The following is a 19,519-nucleotide window of genomic DNA, read 5'->3' as shown; positions in this document are numbered from 1 at the left end:
CATTAATGGTACACGTTATTCTATCAGGACATATAAGATTCTGGGGGAAAATGAACGTTAACTTACCCCTTACAACCTCTATAGTCCTGGGAAGCGACCAAGTAGTTTTGTTATTTCTTAAATTTGTAACCGCACATCTGATATCCCGTCCATGCCAGTTCATGTTGAATGCATAGTAAAACTGAAAACTCTGATTGGTATTACAGTTCACCTGCGTATTTGCGATGCCAGATGGAAAATTATATCGTTCAAATGACCCAGAAATGTTTGCTTCCACGGACATCTGACTGGCAGGTCTGCCAACCATCCCTTCGCAACGGAACATTCTGTCTGCCTTGGTGGTCTCATTTTCAACAATCCATGGCGACAGGATCAAAGTCGGGACATTAGGCTCACCTGAGGCAGAAAATACAAGTCAAGCTCGGTCAGAGAACATTGCCTTCAGATTACAACTAATTATTTAAGTACAAGAACATGACATAATACGCTGAGAAACACGAGATCCGTCCCGTTCTTCACAAAACGTCACTAAACTCCTAAACAGTCTAATAAATGATATGGTCACATTTTTTATTTTGAATATAGTGTTAGGACATAAGGGTGATAGAGCCATATAATGTGATGGAACTCTGCAAACCATATAGATTTGTTCTCGGTAAATTATTGATCGTCATCGTGTTTGGTCTTCATACATGTTCGATGATAAATCACTGTTGGTATGGGAAAAAGATTCTAATTTAAGAAGGCATGTCACCTAGATATCTGAAGGAAAAGTCAAATCTCTCGATATTTACGGTCACGTCTGAAATTTAAATTTATTTTTACACCCCTCATAAACAATTAATTGCAACTTAAATGTGCACTTTTTTAACAGGAACATTTGTCAGTTAAAATCCCTTTGGAGATATCAGTTTGAGTTTTCTTTCTTATTCATAAAACAAGTAATGATATATATGATTCTGAACGTATTACCACTCTGGGAATATTTATCTCAACAATAGAAACGGCTTTAACTTATCTATTTCACTCCAGGGTGGCTAACAAAGGTCAAAGGTTTCTATTATCACATTCCTCCTGAGAGGTTTATATAGGCCAAGGGTTTTGTAATTTTCCCTCCAGCGTAGTTTACACGTCACGGATATTTTATTATCCAATTCCCTCCAGATCTGTTTATAAACCTCTTGTTAGCATTATCAGGATTAGAAATGAAGGAAATATTTTGCATTGTAATTTACTTACTGTAAATAGTCAGATTAATACTGGCAGTAAAGATGGTGCTACCGATGGCTACGCAGTCATATTTTCCGTCGTCATTGCATGTCAAATTATTGGTAAATCTAAGTTTTACAGTAGCAAAATCAGCCATGATATCTGCTGTTGGCAAAGTGATTCCATTTCTGAATATAGTTTGAGACTCTTTCGTGACGTTTGCAATAAGTTCTCTGGTGCTCTGTCCAACAGATTCGTGATATAACTCAACATGTGCGAGCTGCTGATGATTCGAAACGTTGCACGTCATTGAAAAATCACTCTCTCCGATGTACACTTCTCTCTTTGACGTGTGGAAGGTTACAACTGAAAGTGTATATAAGGTATTATATTAACAACAGAGAAAACTTTTGTACGACTTAGAAGTTTAAAGAAACCTTTGTATTAAAACATTATTGTTATCTTATGCTTCTTCTGTGTCCAACTATTCAATAATTTTTTTGTGTGCATATTCTGAATTATGTGGTCAAAAATCACTTTGGTAACCTGGTTTATTCAGATAGATTCAAATGGAAAGACATGACATTTTTATTAAAAGAAATAAATATATTTTAAAAAGTACCAAACTATTATTATAGCCCCAAATGCCATCAGTACTTGCAAAAAGTCACATTTAACAAATCACGTAAATAATACTGAATATTAAAAGATATTAAGCATAACATCATTGGGTGTCTTTAAAACAAGATGATATCGAATTTTCATTAGACTATGAGCTATGTAAGTTCTCCCTCGAGCTGAAAAATGCTGTCATGTTACACATGCGTTCAAATTAATCCGATGTTGATTGGCGACATCCGTTGGTCAACTGATTTCAGACATTAGCTGGAACACACAATCTGATGACTTTACCTTTGTAAACAGAAGAACCCAACACCACGCTATGTCGGATACGGTAGGTTATCCTTATGTGATTTTATTCCTGATTATTTTGTTCCAAATATAAATAAATTGTATGCGAAATGAAGGAAAGATATAAAACATATTGTTTATGATCCACTTTAAAACGCGAGCCTACATCCCTTCTTAATCTCACGAATGAGTTTGTCCGACAGATGCGAAAGTTGTTGTCATCAGATTAGTCATTAGAGGAAATTTGCGAATGTATGAAGTCAATACGTTTGGACCACTCCCAAAAAATGGAATCACTGTAAACTTTGGTGATACCTCCAAACGTGAGCCAGAACCCCATTTTCACTGCTTTGATACACCTAAAAGTGAGCCAAAATCATGTTCATCACTTAAACAATTTTTAAAAAAAAACTCTTTGATACCCTCAAAAAAGTAATCAAAAGTACCATTTTATATACTACTTCTATGTCTTATTAGATTAAGATCACGAAAAGAAGGAAACAAACTTGTTGTTTCGCCTTATGTTCAGTGTCTGACTTTAATTATAAAGATTATACATATTTAATCATCCGTGAAACTCCCATTTATTTCATAAACAAATTATCCTAACCAAATTGAAATATACCTCAATACCTAGTTATAAGGAAAACGTAATTGACTCTCTATGAAAACTAAATAAATAAATAAACGTTATCCACATCGGACACTGGAAAAGCATTCAAGTTTTGAAAAGTCAAATAGCTTATGAAACGAACAAACTCACTATTTCTTCCTTCTGATATGTTTCCGTTTACTGCATCAGCTGTAAGAAAATGAATTATTATTGCACTCGCTTTATATAACATTTCAATTCCTATGCATATTATATAAAATGTGTATAATAACATACGATGATTCTTGACAGAAAATTGTGTATGTATACAGTTATTGTACACCTCATTTAAAGTCTGTACACCATTGCTCAGAATGTATTTTTGATTGTACGTTGTAAAAATGGACCAGTAGCCTAATTTACTGAATAAAGAATCATTCTTCTTATAGAAACATACATTGAGAGATATATACAATAGAATCAAGACATAAAGACTATAGGACAGAAAACAGACTTGGTCTTTTATGATTAGGACCTGAGGTTTTGTTCCCGGAAGTTATTACATGTATTGCTTCGAAAGAAAGGCGTGATAATAGAATAAAATTAGAACACAAATTTAATCCAAATAATCTTGCTTACCAAGGAGAAACAAAACTTGGCAAGTCCTATATGTTTTATTACCTCAATGCTTTAATTTAGTAATCGCAACATATAAGAAAATGTTATAAAAAATATTGGTCAAACTGTATTATGAATAACCATATTTTCTTTTTCTTTTTTAAAAACTTCTTCCTTAACCTGGCTGGTCGTAACGGCGCCACTTATGACTTTGCTACAATCCCTTTCCATTTGGTTCTGTTCTCACCTACTCTTTGGGACTTTGCAAAGTCCAAACCTGTTCACCCTTTGATGTTATGTTCTCATCCTTTCTTTTGTCTGCCTCGTTTTCTCTTTCCTCTCACCGCGCCTTGTAGGATATTCTATGAAAAACCTAAGACATGACCATGCCATCTTAGTTTTTCTTTCTTTAAGGTGGTGAGCAGATCCACATATGGTCCATTTCCACCTTGGATTCTAACGCGCACTCCTCATTATAGACGTGGTCTAAAATAATTAGGATCCTTTGATGACATCTCATAGCTAAGGCATGGATTCTCCTTTCTAGCTTTGCCGTCAAGGTCCATATTTCCCATGCATACAGGAATATGGAAATGACAAGGGAGAGCATACACTTGATCGGGGACTTTAATGTAGAGCTATTGTCTTTCCAAGTAGGACTCAGCCTATCCAGAGCAGTTGTTGTTAATGCAAAATTGGAAAGAACCTCGTGACTTGAACCTTCATCAGAGGTGATAGCTCATAGTTGCATGAAGCTTGTCGCTGTGTCCAGGTTATCTTCATTCACTTTTATTTTCTTCTTTTTTGTTACTATCTTGGCATTGTTATCGTTGATATCTATCCCATACCTTAGTGATGCTTGGTTAAGACGGTTCATTACAGGTTTCTAGTTCTTGTTCATCTTGTGCTAAGCCATCGATATCATCAGCGAAGCGCAGGTTTGTGATTGTTCTGCCTCGGACACTGACACTATCCTCATGGTGTTGAAAGATATCGGCCATGATCCTTTCCAGGCAGATGTTTAAGAGTGTGGGTGAGGAAACGTACACCTGTCTGACTCCTACAGTAGTTCTGAACCAATTTCCTATGTTGCCGTTTAGGAAAACTGAGCTAGTCACCTTTTCATGAGGTTTTTGATGGTGTTAATTAGTTCTGCGTTGATGTTGTATATAGTATAAAAACAAGGCTTCCTGCCAAACCTTGTCGAAAGACTTCCTGCAGTCAAAAACAAATATGATGTTAGGAATTGTAAATGGTTCAAATATTTTTCACAGAGTATTCTAAGATTGAAGACCTTTTCCAAAGTGGTACATCCTGCTTCTGAAACCTGCCTGTTCTTCAGCCAAAAGGAACATACGTAAAACAAGAAGTGAAAAATACAAAGAGGGACTGATAAGAAGAGACAAATATTATGGAAACTTGAATCCAGAAGGGATGGCTTTGACTTTTATACCTGGGGTCTAAAGGAAATCGGAAAGACGACTGTGTAAATAAGATATGCTCCTTACAGTACTGATTTAAATAATTAATAATAATCAATGCAGAAATAATTGTTTCGATTACTCCTAATCAATTGCTCAATAAACTTTAGGATAAATCAAAATTAAAAAAGTCTGTTATCTAATCTTGAACGCAAGTTAGTAAAAGAATATATGGAGAAGAACACAGACTGGAATGTGGGTTGGCAAGATATACTTTTTTCTAAATATCAAGTATGTCTAAATTGCTTGTTATGAGTTTCTGCTCTTAAAACAAGTAACATAAAAGAGTGAAAGACAACAAGCTATGTAAAATTTAACAAATAATTTATTTGCCTAAAAAAAGTGAAAATGGGAAAAAAGAACTTACGGTATTGCGATTCAAATCCCAAAATAATCCAAATATTGTAGACAAAAGTCCTAATAATCTAAAGTCCTGACTAAAACTCAGTACAAGTCTCGAATAAATCAAAAACTGAAGGCGATGACGTGTGTGTTATAGCTTATTGAGTTTTGATGTGTCAACAGTCTTTTGTTGAATCGTCAGTAATCAAATTCCAGTTTTGAATTCAGTATCAATTCCAGTGAAGGTTTTTATCCAAGAATTTTAACATAGCACTTTTGTGTTTCCAGAACAAAATATTCGCTTGAGTTCATTAATTTCATTGCAGCCCAAATCTACTGTTCACAACATATCATATACAACTTGAAAGTGCTCGATGTTAAAGCAAGAATGATGAAGTCCTCACATCTATCTATCTATGTATCTATCTATCTATGTATTTATCTCTCTCTCTCTCTCTCTCTCTCCCTCTCTCTCTCTCTCTCTCTCTCTCTCTCTCTCTCTCTCTCTCTCTCTCTCTCTCTCTCTCTCTCTATATATATATATATATATATATATATATATATATATATATATATATATAAACATTCTTTAATGTAAAATAACCTTCTAGAAGAATCCTGATGTTTACAAAACAATAGCCTCGATTACGTATAATTCACTTAGGAATTCCAAAACTTTGACCCAAATAAGCATATTTACTTCTATTAAGCCCATAAACATAGATAATTTAGATACGTATTACTTGCTTGCACAAAATGAAATTAAAAAAGTCAGACAGGTCAAGTAGAAATGAACTCAGATTTGGACAAGGTCAGGTCCAGCATACAATGTTACATTACCGTAGCATGTAATGAAATAAAACAAATTTAAAACTAACAATCATTTGAATTTAAATATGCATAACACTGCTGTACATGTTTGTACGAAAACATCTCTAATTTCACGCTAGCTAGCTTTATAGTAATACTTCACATATAGCAAAATGAAGTTGTAAGAATGGCATTATCTGATTTTAGAACACAGAGGGTTATATGACAGGCATGAACTGGTAGCATAAAAGAGACCACAGAAATAGACAACGATGCACAGGAGAGGCATACTTTCCCTCGAATAGACCGCAGAGGGTACAAATGTCTAAAACGAGATGCAGATAAATATGCAATACAAAATGAGAAGGTTGTAACCTTGGTGTTTATTGGTATCCTTTATTGATGTTGTTGAAAACTCACACGACAAGAATTGTCTGCGTTCAGAGATTTGCCTTCGGTAATCATCAGGTACCTGTTGATGGCAACTCGTTCATTACCGTTGGTCTTGCATTATGGTTTATGCTATTTGTTTCGCCAAAGAAATCCGAAGCAATGGATGGTAGGCAATTTTCTTTAACGATGAGATAATGACATTTACTTAAGGAGACAATCTATGGGAGTGGATTATGTGTACATATTTTTAAAAACGATTTATGATAACACTATGAATTCGCCTTCTATTTCAGACAATTTTCGCCTTATTAATAAATAGTAAGGTATGCTTTAATGACATGGAACCAGTATATTCTACTATTTTTAGTTCTGCGTTTCGCAATGGCTAAAGATTTGTAATGGTAACGGAAATTTGTTCAATTTCATTAAGACAAAAGCAGCAACCTGAAATTAGTACTACATGTGAGCCGGTTACGAATAAATCAATAGTGAAAACAATAGTGAAAACAACAAACGCTTCATAGATTCAATATCTTTTCGAGAATCATCATTCACATTCATAATGCTAAAGAATATTTAGAGGCACAACATGGAAATGGAAAAGTTGAACAGTTAATTTTGGCTGGTCGAAAGATCGATATAATTGATGTTCATCTAAAACATTGTATGCAATCAAATTACAACGTACTGATCGCAGGTAAACGTGTATTTATAATAAATGAGCCTGAAGATATCAACTTGAACAAAATGTACATTGTCTACAGAAGCAATCAGCATTTAATTGAAACGTTATTGAAAGCTTAAAGAGATTAAGAGTCTTTTAAATATAAAAATAACTCACTATTTGTTCTTCCTGTAGTTGTGCAGATGCTAGGATTATCTATAACAAAAGATATTATCTGTGCCTTTAATTTGTCCACAAGAGAGTCGGTAATTAGCTATTAAAATTCCAGCAAATAGAAAAAGAGGAAATAATAAAAGTTTCTCGCAGGTAAACTATCTCCTGTGATAGGATCTCTCCATCTGTAAAAATAAATATGGCAGCAACATATTTAGAAAGATAGATTGAGAGTACGTAACTTTCAATCAACAATTGCAAACTATCTGAAAAGATTATTGTAATATATGCATTATAATTAAAATATTTAAGAATGAAATATAGTTCAGAGATTTAAGAATGACGGATTGCATTGATTAATTACTGATATTTAATTACTAAACGTATCCATTATTAATAAAATAAATAAAAGCTGATATTCAAGCTTTTTTCTAAACTATTGGCGATGTATTCAGTCACCATATACACCGTTTTGTTTGCATATTGAAGTAATGGTTGGTATGTACGTGTATTACGTGCTCTTCCTTTCATGTAAAAGAATCTTAGAAGTACCATGTAGACTGAGGTAGACAGCAAGACCGGCTCCAGTACCACACAGTACCACAACAAGCGAAGCGATCAGTAATCTTTCCTTGCTGCATAAGGATGCTTTCCTGAAAGATACCCAAAGATTATTCCTAACATATGCGACCGCTCCGGTGGCCTAGTGGTTAGAGCGTCCGTCTCGGATGCGGGAGGTCGTGGGTTCCATCCCCGGCCGAGTCATAACAAAGACTTACAAAAACGGTACTAACAGCTGCCTCGCTTGGAGCTCAGCATTAAGAGGTTAGTGTTAGGACTGGTCGGCCCGGTGTCAGGATAATGTGACTGGGTGGGACATCATGCTACATGTCTGCGGCATGATGCCCCAGTGCTAGACATCACTATAAACTGCCACATTGCAGACATCGTAGCGATATGACTGAAAAATTGTTAAAGCTACATTAAAAATCCAAATTACATCACATCACATTCCTAACATATGCAAGGATGACGATAAGACAAGACTATCTTCAAAGACAGCATTTGCATTTATACTAATGTTTCTTATCAATCGCTCTCAAGTTCATGGTGATACGTTAATTTGTCTTCCAAATGTAAGTACCATTTGTGTGTTAAGAGGGATGAATTACACAAGATTACTGTTTTAACATATGCAAAACTTCGCTTCCTTGCCGTGTGTGTGTGTGTGTGTGTGTGTGTGTGTGACTTGGACTTTTAACCTAGCTTTAACAATTTTCCAGTCATATCTCACAATGTCTGCAGTGTGGCAGTTTATAGTAATGTATAGCACTGAGCATCATGCCACAGGCATGTATCATCATGAACCACCCTATCAGAATATCATTACACCAGACCGATCAGTCCTAATACTAACTTAATGCTGAGAGCTAAGCGAGGGAGATGCTAGCACCATTTTTATACGCCTTTGGAATGACTCGGCCGGTGTTAGAATCCGCGACCTCCCGCATTCTAGGCGGGCGCTCTAACCACTTAGTCCACCAGAACGATCGCTGGTCTATATATAATTCTAAGGAGGAAAAGACGAAAATATCAGATTTTAAGAATGACAATGTAATGACATTTGTAGCTATATGATAATCTATAAAACAGTGTATGTTGGTAATCGGAAAAGAATTTAGTATCGAGCATAGTGAGATTGAAAGGTTTTGTTTTGCAATCTAGAATAGATGTATTGAACCATATTTGTATCTGGCATATTCTCTAGCACTGTGTGCTAAGCAATTGCATTAACAATCGAAGTGGGTTCATATTGTTATGAAGCACTTAAGAGTACTTTGCATACTCTTCCATAAAACAAAAACAGGGAGTTTCAGTATCTTCAGTCCAGACGAGAGCTTTTTCAGCGGGCTTACCTACCCCAATATTTCTTTATTATACTACAAGCTCCGTTTGTGTCAACGTCTATGTCCAACTCGGGATGTGTACATTTATTTGAGTAAATGACTATGTACCTCTACATGTGTAAATGAGTGCGCATCTATTTAATGAATACATCACGATCTTCCAATTTTACAACATTCTACTTCTACATCTTCGTTTGATATTTATATTCATCTCCCTTCTAATGACATAATGTAGTGTAGTTTGCTTTATATTCATCTCCCTTCTAATGACATAATGTAGTGTAGTTTGCTTTATATTCATCTCCCTTCTAATGACATAATGTAGTGTAGTTTGCTTTATATTCATCTCCCTTCTAATGACATACTGTAGTGTAGTTTGCTTTATATTCATCTCCCTTCTAATGACATAATGTAGTGTAGTTTGCTTTATATTCATCTAACTTCTAGTGACATAATGTAGTGTAGTTTGCTTTATATTCATCTCCCTTCTAGTGACATAATGTAGTGTAGTTTGCTTTATATTCATCTACCTTCTAATGACATAATGTAGTGTAGTTTGCTTTATATTCATCAACCTTCTAATGACATAATGTAGTGTAGTTTGCTTTATATTCATCTACCTTCTAATGACATAATGTAGTGTAGTTTGCTTTATATTCATCTCCCTTCTAATGACATAATGTAGTGTAGTTTGCTTTATATTCATCTCCCTTCTAATGACATAATGTAGTGTAGTTTGCTTTATATTCATCTCCCTTCTAATGACATAATGTAGTGTAGTTTGCTTTATATTCATCTACCTTCTAATGACATAATGTAGTGTAGTTTGCTTTATATTCATCTACCTTCTAATGACATAATGTAGTGTAGTGATTCTTAACCCATGGGTCCCGACCCCAAACTGGGTCGCCATGCTGTTTTCAGTGGGTGGACGAGATCAAATTTCCACCCCATGTGGTTTTATGTGGGTAGCGATGCTTACATCTAAAGGATAGTATACTGCTATTCCATCTGATATGTTGTCAATCATTTCGCAGCTTGTAAGTCTGTGAGCTGTGCTTGGTTCTTCTAGAGTAAAACTGAATTTCATCTTTAGTTATCAACGAGACAACGATATGGCTGTCCAATACATTAACAATTTGTACAGACCGGCGACGGTTGGTTAGGTATCATTACTGGTGGACCACGCTGCCTAATTACAATGGTTGTTAATTCACTCCATCCAAAATAACCGGATACACATTTACACATGCACATGTACACATGTAGGGTTACATACTCATTTACTCAAAATCGTCGTTGAGTGGCAACACCACTACTGATTTCGTTTCCACCATTGATGAAACACCTACCATTGATGATTAAGATTCAAATGAAAACAATTAATTGCTTGTCCACCAAGTCAATCCCGCGCAAATATTTGTACTTGGTCGGCACAAACACACCGATATAAAATATTTAACTCAACGATACGCACATATGCCTTACGTAATCGCAATCCGTGTCATGTGTAACATGCTAATGATATTTCGTGGCATTGACGCCCATGGCCTTGCAAACATCCACTGGGCTTGATGTTCCGCTAACCATTCTCCGGAAGACTTTCGTAAAATCACAAAGAACCCGCATCGTTTTCTCACTATTGACTTGACCGGACCTTACAGTCGCAAGGGAAAATATCCGGCTCATTTACATGCGATAATGTATCAATCATAACAATTGAGTCATATAAAAAGAGTGCGCCAGAGATGTTATAGAAGTGTACGAAAAGTGATGCTGTAAAACTGATCGTGAACACCATTAATTGATTCGTAATGTTATAGAAGGCCGCAGAATAATCAAAGATACGTTGCGGCTGCAACAAACTGCACGAGCAGACCTCGCAGCAGGTTTTGAACAAATATTTGCCCTGCTGATTGAACCAACAATGAAAATTGCCGAAGCGCAACTGTACAATAAGTGGCAGCCTTAAAGGGAACAGAAGAAGAGCACGGTCTAGTTCATAAAATAGCTAAACACAACAAGGATATCAAGAAAGGATATCAAGAAAGCCACAATTGCAACTGCAGTGACTATTGGATACTTGCCAGCGGCGATTGAGGAAGTAAAAGACATGGAAATTGGAAAAGCCACTGGTGGACATGCAAAAGGTACCCATCTACTTGATGAAGATGTTATAAAGGCAAATGCAAGTCGCAAATGCAAATAACGGTTCAATACTGTACATACTGTAAAGAAGAATCTCTTGATGCGATTTTTGACAATTCTAGACGTGTCTCTCTTACGAGACACATCAACTGGAAAGACTACATAATAAAATACCAACAAAGACATATAATAAACACACGAACACGTAATTGCCTAAAATGGTATTTACAGAGTTTACATTAAAGAACAATTTATTGGTGAACAGAGGATTCATTTCGTAGAACGTATAATCCATTTAAAGACGGGGAAAATAGAGAAGGTGAAACATTGTGTAGAGAATATATGACACTGCACGTATCTCAACAGGAATTACCAAGACGACGACGACTTAAAGTCCACGCTTATGAATATGCTGTAAAAGCAAACAAAAAGAACATGAACGTGCATTTCAGAACCAATCTCAACAGCAACGAAAACGCCCTGCACGTATACTACCAAAACGTAAAGCACGTGTACCGAAAAGCGAAGGGTTAGCTATAACTACATCTGCAAAAAACATCAGAAAATCAACAACATGCATTTGAGGACCAGCAAAAAGATAAAAACTTTAAAAAGCAGTAACAAAGGGGTGAAGGACGTCCACCATGAAGAATAGAAGAAACACATGCAACTAGACACCAAACAAAACGCATATGACCTGCGAAAACACTCGAAGAACTGCAAAATAAAAAACAAAAACCCGCGAACAATTTACAAAGTGGCTAGAGCAAGAACCTGCACCTCAGTTACCCACAGAGAAAGAACGATCCAAATGACTATTCGAAAGAGTAAGAAAGTGACGCAAGCAAAAAGGGAAACAAAGAGAAGGCTTTGGTGGGTTGTGTGACTGCAACGACATCATGGATAGATTGTAGACACTAATAGAATCCGGTCGTGCGGGGCTCAACTGACAAGAAGTCACGAATAAAGTTGCATCAATTTGCCAGGGGTTACTCACCAATGAAATCATGGATAGAAAAACATATCGCGCGTTGATGCAAACACAGTGATGTGTACGATAAACTTCATTCGTACATCATCGATGATGTGTTCTGAGACAAATGAGACGCTGTGTATGCTACCCACAACTATGCTGTCATGCTTGCTTGGACCACTTTACTTTTATAGATTATTAACGCACGGGTGGAACAAAGTATGAGGCTTGCCTGCTAAAAAAGAAAAGTTATAGAGGATGGAGGGTGCGACCTAGAAAATTATTTTAAAAGATCCAAGCCGTCATATTAACACTACTGTCTTCAATCAGTAAGTTTATAAATTGTTTATCGCAAGCCAAGCAAATTTATCTATCAAAGGTTTCGCTGATATAGAACTATGAGACCTTTGCTGAAACTAGAGCTAGAAACAAGCGTTAAACAAATAATCAAAATATCCTGACGATTTCTTTAAAATATCCTAAACTTGTTATCAGTAATAAAATGATTATCAAGTCTGAAATTTAAAAAATATTACTAGTAATAGTCAACCATTGTATTATATGTACCTCTCATAAAGATCCCAATGTTATCAAAATGTAATGAGCTAAAGGATTTAGAAATTTACTGAAATTGAAACCAAGACAAACATTATGGAATTTTTAAATAACAAGTTGACACAAACAAACATCAAATCTAAATATAATCTTTAAGTATACCAGTTGCTTTCAAATATGTAAGTTATTTTACAATATTTTAACAAGCAATACTATTTTGAAAACGTTTCATAATCATTCATATTTTTAAATCATCGAAACTTACTGGTTTTTGTCTTCTTCTAATCCCGACATTATGAATCTGTATTACCACTCAGATAAGCGATTGTATATATAGCTCTGGTTCAAGATTTATTGCCTATTTGCGCTGCATATACAATACTTATTTGCAGTCGATATCATGCTCTGTTGACTGAGTCAAGGAATGTGTTATGGATTTCGTACCCGGTAACTAACAACATTAAATCGGTTTCGCTTTAAGAGTTGATTTCCAGAGTGTTTTGACATACTAGTCTTTGCAAACTAAAAATACAAAAACAAGATTCAAATATCTCTGTTTTCTATCATGTTGGGATTGAAGAGTGATTTTAAAATGTATGCAATGAAACAATTTAAAATTTGCAACTTTATGCTGCTATTTAAGGAAGATTTACTTTTAAAAAGTTTTGAAAATCAGTGGTGTTAACAAATATTTTCAAGACACTTGACAACGTCCAAGTTAACTTCTTGTTTTCCTTTGCAACAAATAAAGCTCTTAACATGATGATCAAACTATAGATAATAATCAATACACCCCAATATAACAACAATGAATTTAATTATATATAAAGGTCTAAATAAAACATTAAGATATTAATTAATTGAACATGCGTATTTAAGGTCATCTGGAAAAAGTAAGTGCCATCCACAGAGCCTGCGCATTTATCTTCTTCGTGCTATGCAATTGTAACTGTAGAATCGTTTTTTAACCGGACTGTGATCATCCACTCCATATGTTAAATGGAGCCTAATCCCAGCCTGATCATCCATCTTCTATGCTAACCGACACTTCACTTATTTCGCCCAGTTGTGAAGATTTGGTATTACCGTAGCTTTGTTATCTAGTTAATATATTAATGCGTACTACATGCATTTCATTTGTGTTGCATGCTAAATATAACCCCAACACCATCCTGTTTTATCCATCAACTTAAACCGCAGATATGTCACCCAGCCGTGTACATCTTATGTAATTCCAATTATTCTATATGTCGATCAGTATTAACCGGTATTACATGGATGGCCTCAGATCGTGCCGACTTAGTTTAGCCGAAATTCGATCATGCATTTTTTTAATTCCACAAGCAATATGTATGTCTCCGATTGTACAGACTGGATATAACTGTAACATATATGGTATACCATCAGTTCTATCATCCATAACATCGGTTACACCTGAACCACACATTTGTCTTCCTATCATGCAGACATGGTATACTCCAATTTGAATCATCCGCTTTATCGGTGAACCCGCACCAGACGTTTCTATTTATTCACACGTAGTATAACGTAATCTTGGTCATCCGTTTGAAATGATAACTTGAACCACACGTACGTTTCCAGTCGTACAGATATTTGTCAAGTTAACTCCGTTTTATGTAGTATATAATAACCAGAACCACATACGCGTACCCTGATCATGCAGATCTGGTATAACATTACCAAGATGATCTGTTTTATGGTTAACAAACCACAAGTAACATCCCCTATCCGGTAGACTTTAAAACAAGAGGAACTGTTTCATCCAAATTTCCGATTATCAAAACGATTGTCCTACCAGTACGGATCCGATAAGCAGTTCTTAATGTCAGCAGTGTTATCCCACCAGATAAAAATAAAGAATAAAGCTCAAAACCTACGTGACAAATTTTGAGTTATTGTCCCGACTGGAGGAAAAATAACAAATAAAGAAGACTTGTTCTAATGGTGTCTTGGCTGAAAATGTATTAATGAAAATAGTTAGAGAATAAACTGATGTGCAACATACGTGTGCAAGACACGGAGATTTTTATCATGTATCACATATGTTTGGTAACTACAGATGTAGCTGTTAAAGTCGGAAAATATATACAAAGTCTCTATCTACGAATAATGCTGACTTGGGATACGATTGGCTGTAATATATTGCTATTCAATATTGTTTCCCAGGAATAAATATTAGACAAATTTTACTTCTGTTTCAGTTTGCTACACTCCATCATCAAGTTTATAAATTAACCCGAATCACATGTAACACCAGTGAATGCAGTTCAGTAGCAAAGAAACGTGTAGCAAATAATTTACTTATTACTTGGTTTAATATAATTCTTCCCACCACTGATTTGTCATAATCGATCAAAATGCCATGAACCTTACAAATCTATATAACAGATATATTAGGTTCTTGCGGTACTTATTGCCTCTATATAACATATATATTAGGTACTTAAGGTACTTATTGCCTCCTTTTGTTCGATTTACTTTTATGTATGGTATTTTAATATTGTTGAAGTCTTGCCAAGAGTGTCACGACTTTCCTAGTGTTTGCAGAAGGTCACAGATTAAGAGCATGAGTCACTAAGAACATGGCTTTAATATAATAAATTATGTAAGTGAAATCGGGAAGTTTCATTTTTACTGCCATATTGTGCACAGCTAATTCAATCATTCGTTTTAATACAAACCCCAAATCGTGCATGGTGTAAACCCCAACCTAAGAATTACATTTATTTTATCACTGTAACTGTATATACGTTTCCCTATAATTCAGATTTAACGCTGAATTAATCATCAGTTTAATCGGTAACCTGACTGATCACAATCCCAGTTACATCATAAACGTATATATTAACCTGAGCCACATGTGTCTCCTCTTATCTTGCATTATTTAGTATTTAGGAGTATAACAAGAAATCAAGAAAATAATTCAAGACCTCTGCCACATATTTTTGATCAAGATGATAAGGATGGGAGGATGTTGTTAAAGAGAATATAAATATTGTATGAAAAATGTGAAGGAAAGAACATTTAGACTTTGAACTATGTTAAAATATGCCCATGGAAAGGGTCGAAACCAATGGTCCTCATGTGTTTTGATAGTGAATGGCAAGATTATACAGAAATGGTATTCAGATCAAATGAGATAATTTCAAATATTCGCATCGATAAACTCTCCTATCGGCACGATGGCTATATTAACGACATATATACTCCATTGCCGATACCTTTGTGTGCACCGATTCACTGTTCCTATAAAGGGTATTAAAAATGTTTCAAAATAAAACAAACAAGAATCACAGACAATTGGAATCACTACACGTATGTACCAAAACAAAGATGATTAATTTTAAATTATGAGAATATACGAGAAATCGGTTTGGAAGACTGTCAAATTTGCCCAGATTTATCGCATTTCACTCATACACGATAACTGTTGCTATTCTTGTGATACTCTGAGATTCTGCTACAATGTTAACTTTCTTACATTTACACAATTAATTAGTCAGTTTCAACCAGCTATCAACTCGTCGTATAACCGAAATGGAGGAAGAAATGTACCTGTACGGATTTATCAAATGCATAGGACATAAATCATTCATACAATTTTATCTATACCTTTGTTTATATTTGGCTTGAAAGAAAATATGTTTCGTTTGTTCAACAATTGATTGAAAGCATTTCCTTTTAAAATCAATAATAATATATGTCAATGAAAATTGAAATATAATAATTATAAATTCTTTGCTGCATGTTAAATTTTAATTATATAAGAATTCAATGTTTCCTGCCATCTTCCTTCTCCATCATTTTAAATGTTTATTACCACTAAATACACTGTTATTGCTTACACGGTACAAAACGTTTGTAACTATATTATTCAATCTTCATCGCTTGACAGATGTAGTAAACGATCGTTCGATGTTTTGCGATAAAACCATGAAAATCAACCTCACAAATACGTCTCAAGACATGTTTATAAGCAATCAAATGTAGATGTTACATTTTCATTTATCAAGAATACTCCATTCAATTTAATGGTTTTACTCTGATTTCACTCTATTGACTCTTTGTGAAGATATTGAAACAAATCTTTGACCAATCGAGGGAAATTAAATTTCTTTATTTCATTTAAATATTTGGAGCATCCCTCAAAAACTTTATTACTTAGAAAGTTTAGCGGAGGAATTATCAATTATATTCTTTGGTGAAACACATTTAAAAACTAGCATTCCTTTTGATTGGTTAAATCTCGATAGTTTTAAACAACCTTTTACAAAAAATAGAAACTGTCATGGAGGCGGCTTCATGGTATACGTTTCTGATAAGATTTTTGAGGCTATTAGTGATAAAGGTATTAGTGATATTGGTAATGTTGCCAGTAAAGCATTTTCATCGATCAAAGAAAGATGAGCTCGATTAGTACAAAGAAAACCAGAACCAGTAAAATTGCCGAGTATTGAAGTTATTCCTGCAAAAATTAGTAAAATAATAAATCAAGCTGCGAATGAAAACTAGCAGAGTTGGCTGAAAATATCACTGCAAGTTTAATAGCAGGAAGTCGTCTTCGTGTTAGACGATAACAATTATAATAAAATGTTCAACCGTATATCTAATCCAGCGTTCGATATGGACGCAACAATTTTCAAAGATGAATCCATACGTGATTATCAGTAGTATCCTTATGACGCACGACAACCAGATCAGCGTAGTCGAGTTGAATTACTAGTTCAAGATACAAGCAGACATTTCTTACCTGCTGACGCGTTTATTGAAGTAGAAGGGTAACTTATGAAAGTTAATAATACAGAATACAATGCCAATTATAGAATTAGTTTCGTTAATAATGGCATCATGGCGTTGTTTGATAGTACTACATACATGATTGATGGAAAAAATATTGAAAATTTTCAAAAAGACGTCAATGTTGCTACAACAATAATAGGTCCAGCAAGATATTATGATGATTATACAAGATCAGGTAGCCCGTCAATTATGTTTGCTAAAGACACTACTGTCTTTTCTGACAACCAAGAAACGCTGCCAACACCGGTGATGTTGATTCACAACATGTAACGATTAGCGTTAATGCACGCTTCAACGTAGGTTTTACAACACGTCGATCGATATTCAGAGGTAATAGAAGATTTTCATGTACAATTTCACTGTCTCACATCTTTGGATTTTGTAGAAACGCTAGAAAGGTTATTTTCGGGTCCTTGCATACAGTTGTACTTGTAATAAAGGATACTGACGATGATGATTTTGGCGAGAAGGTGTTGGCGTTAATGTTTGTAAAGTATTACTAACAAAACTTGTGTTGTTGATGCCGGTAATGACTCCAGCGATTGCCAAAGAAGAAAAAATTACTCTCTTTTATGGATTCAGGCGTTAAATCATTATTATCATGGTTAACAACAACTACAGACAGTGTTCAAAGTATTGTCAATGGTTTATTCACGTGGCATATAGCATCTCAGCTAGGTGTTTCTTGACCAAGGCATATTTTCATTGTTTTTTAAAGTTCTGAACGAATAAATTCGCAAGAAGACAGTCCAATGATATTTGATAAACTTGGAGTTTCTGAAGTTTCACTGAAGATAAATAGACATCAAGAACCAGCTGAAGATATATGATTAAATTTTGAATTAAATCGTGTAACACGTGCATATAATCGGATAATGACAATTTCGAGCAGTGATCAAAATATAGATACTGGTTTGCAAATATCACAACTAGATTTTATAAATCTGTATCCGGTTTATTACTTTTCGCTTTAACATCTTGATATATCTAGACAAGATCTAGTTCATATTCACTTTCGAGCTCGCTGGATCTGTTCCTAATTACAGAGTAGTTTCAGCGACAAAGCAATGCTACTCGAAGATGTTGGGGGACGAATGAGAGTTATTGACGTTCCAGTAGAAGACAAGTAATTAAATCGCTAATGATATTTAGGATGTCATATAGTCACATAAATGTCACGTTGGCTTCCCATTAGGTGAAAAAATTACATTCAAAACTTGCAAGTAAATGCGGAACAAAAATGGCACTAAAAAGATCAAAATTGCTAGAGCTGGTCCAAACAAATTATCATTAACCAAGATTCAACTCAAACATTATAATAAGGCTATAGAATCAAAAACCTGAGTTCAACTTCATCTTTCTCCGAGTTCCATGAAAAAAGCAATTAAAGCAGGTGGTATATTTTTGACTTCTTGCGACTATACCAGCGTTAATAGGAGCTACACTCCATTTGTAGCTGTTGGAATGACATTAAAGAAATCAACAGGAATGGCTTTTTTTTAAAAAAAAGGTGGAGAGGCCTAAGATTACCAGGAACCTCTTATCGGTACGGGAAAGGTCTGAGACTTCCAGGAATACTTTGTTAATTCTTCCATTGTCAAAGTTTGATTTACTTGATGCCGCTAAAAAATCTTTTAGAGGTGTTTTTATGCGTGATCAGTTACATTTCGAACCAAACAATGCTCAAAAAGGCATTATTAATCTCTATACTAGTTCTGGTCCAGGAACTCAAAAGGGTGGCATACGTAATTGATCCACGTGGAATTGTTTATTTCGATTCGTATGGGTTGGCTCCACCAATAGAATTTATAAATTACCTCACACAATAACAACTCCAATTTGGTATTCAGCATTACCAACACAAACACTAACTGATCCGCCAATACGCGGTCGTGAAGTAATTAATGTATTAAATGCTAT

At 34.9% G+C, this 19,519-nt stretch overlaps 1 protein-coding gene across 2 annotated transcripts in view; it reads right to left on the bottom strand.

The window, feature by feature from the left end:
* The window catches only part of LOC149777559 (uncharacterized), an 80,988-nt gene that overhangs the window by 6,700 nt on the left and 54,769 nt on the right, over window positions 1-19,519 (bottom strand). For both annotated transcript variants that reach the window (XM_089942166.1, XM_089942168.1), the window contains one exon: window positions 67-396. In XM_089942166.1, coding sequence (XP_089798292.1) covers window positions 67-396 — 330 coding nt within the window. The remainder of the gene's footprint in view (window positions 1-66; window positions 397-19,519) is intronic.

This window comes from Sinohyriopsis cumingii, chromosome 18 (genome assembly GCF_028554795.1).
Source record: "Sinohyriopsis cumingii isolate HCF-2022 chromosome 18, ASM2855479v2, whole genome shotgun sequence".
NCBI classification, from domain to species: domain Eukaryota; kingdom Metazoa; phylum Mollusca; class Bivalvia; order Unionida; family Unionidae; genus Sinohyriopsis; species Sinohyriopsis cumingii.
The sequence above is the reverse complement of the archived record's forward strand: the minus strand, read 5'-3'. Positions and strand labels throughout refer to the sequence as shown.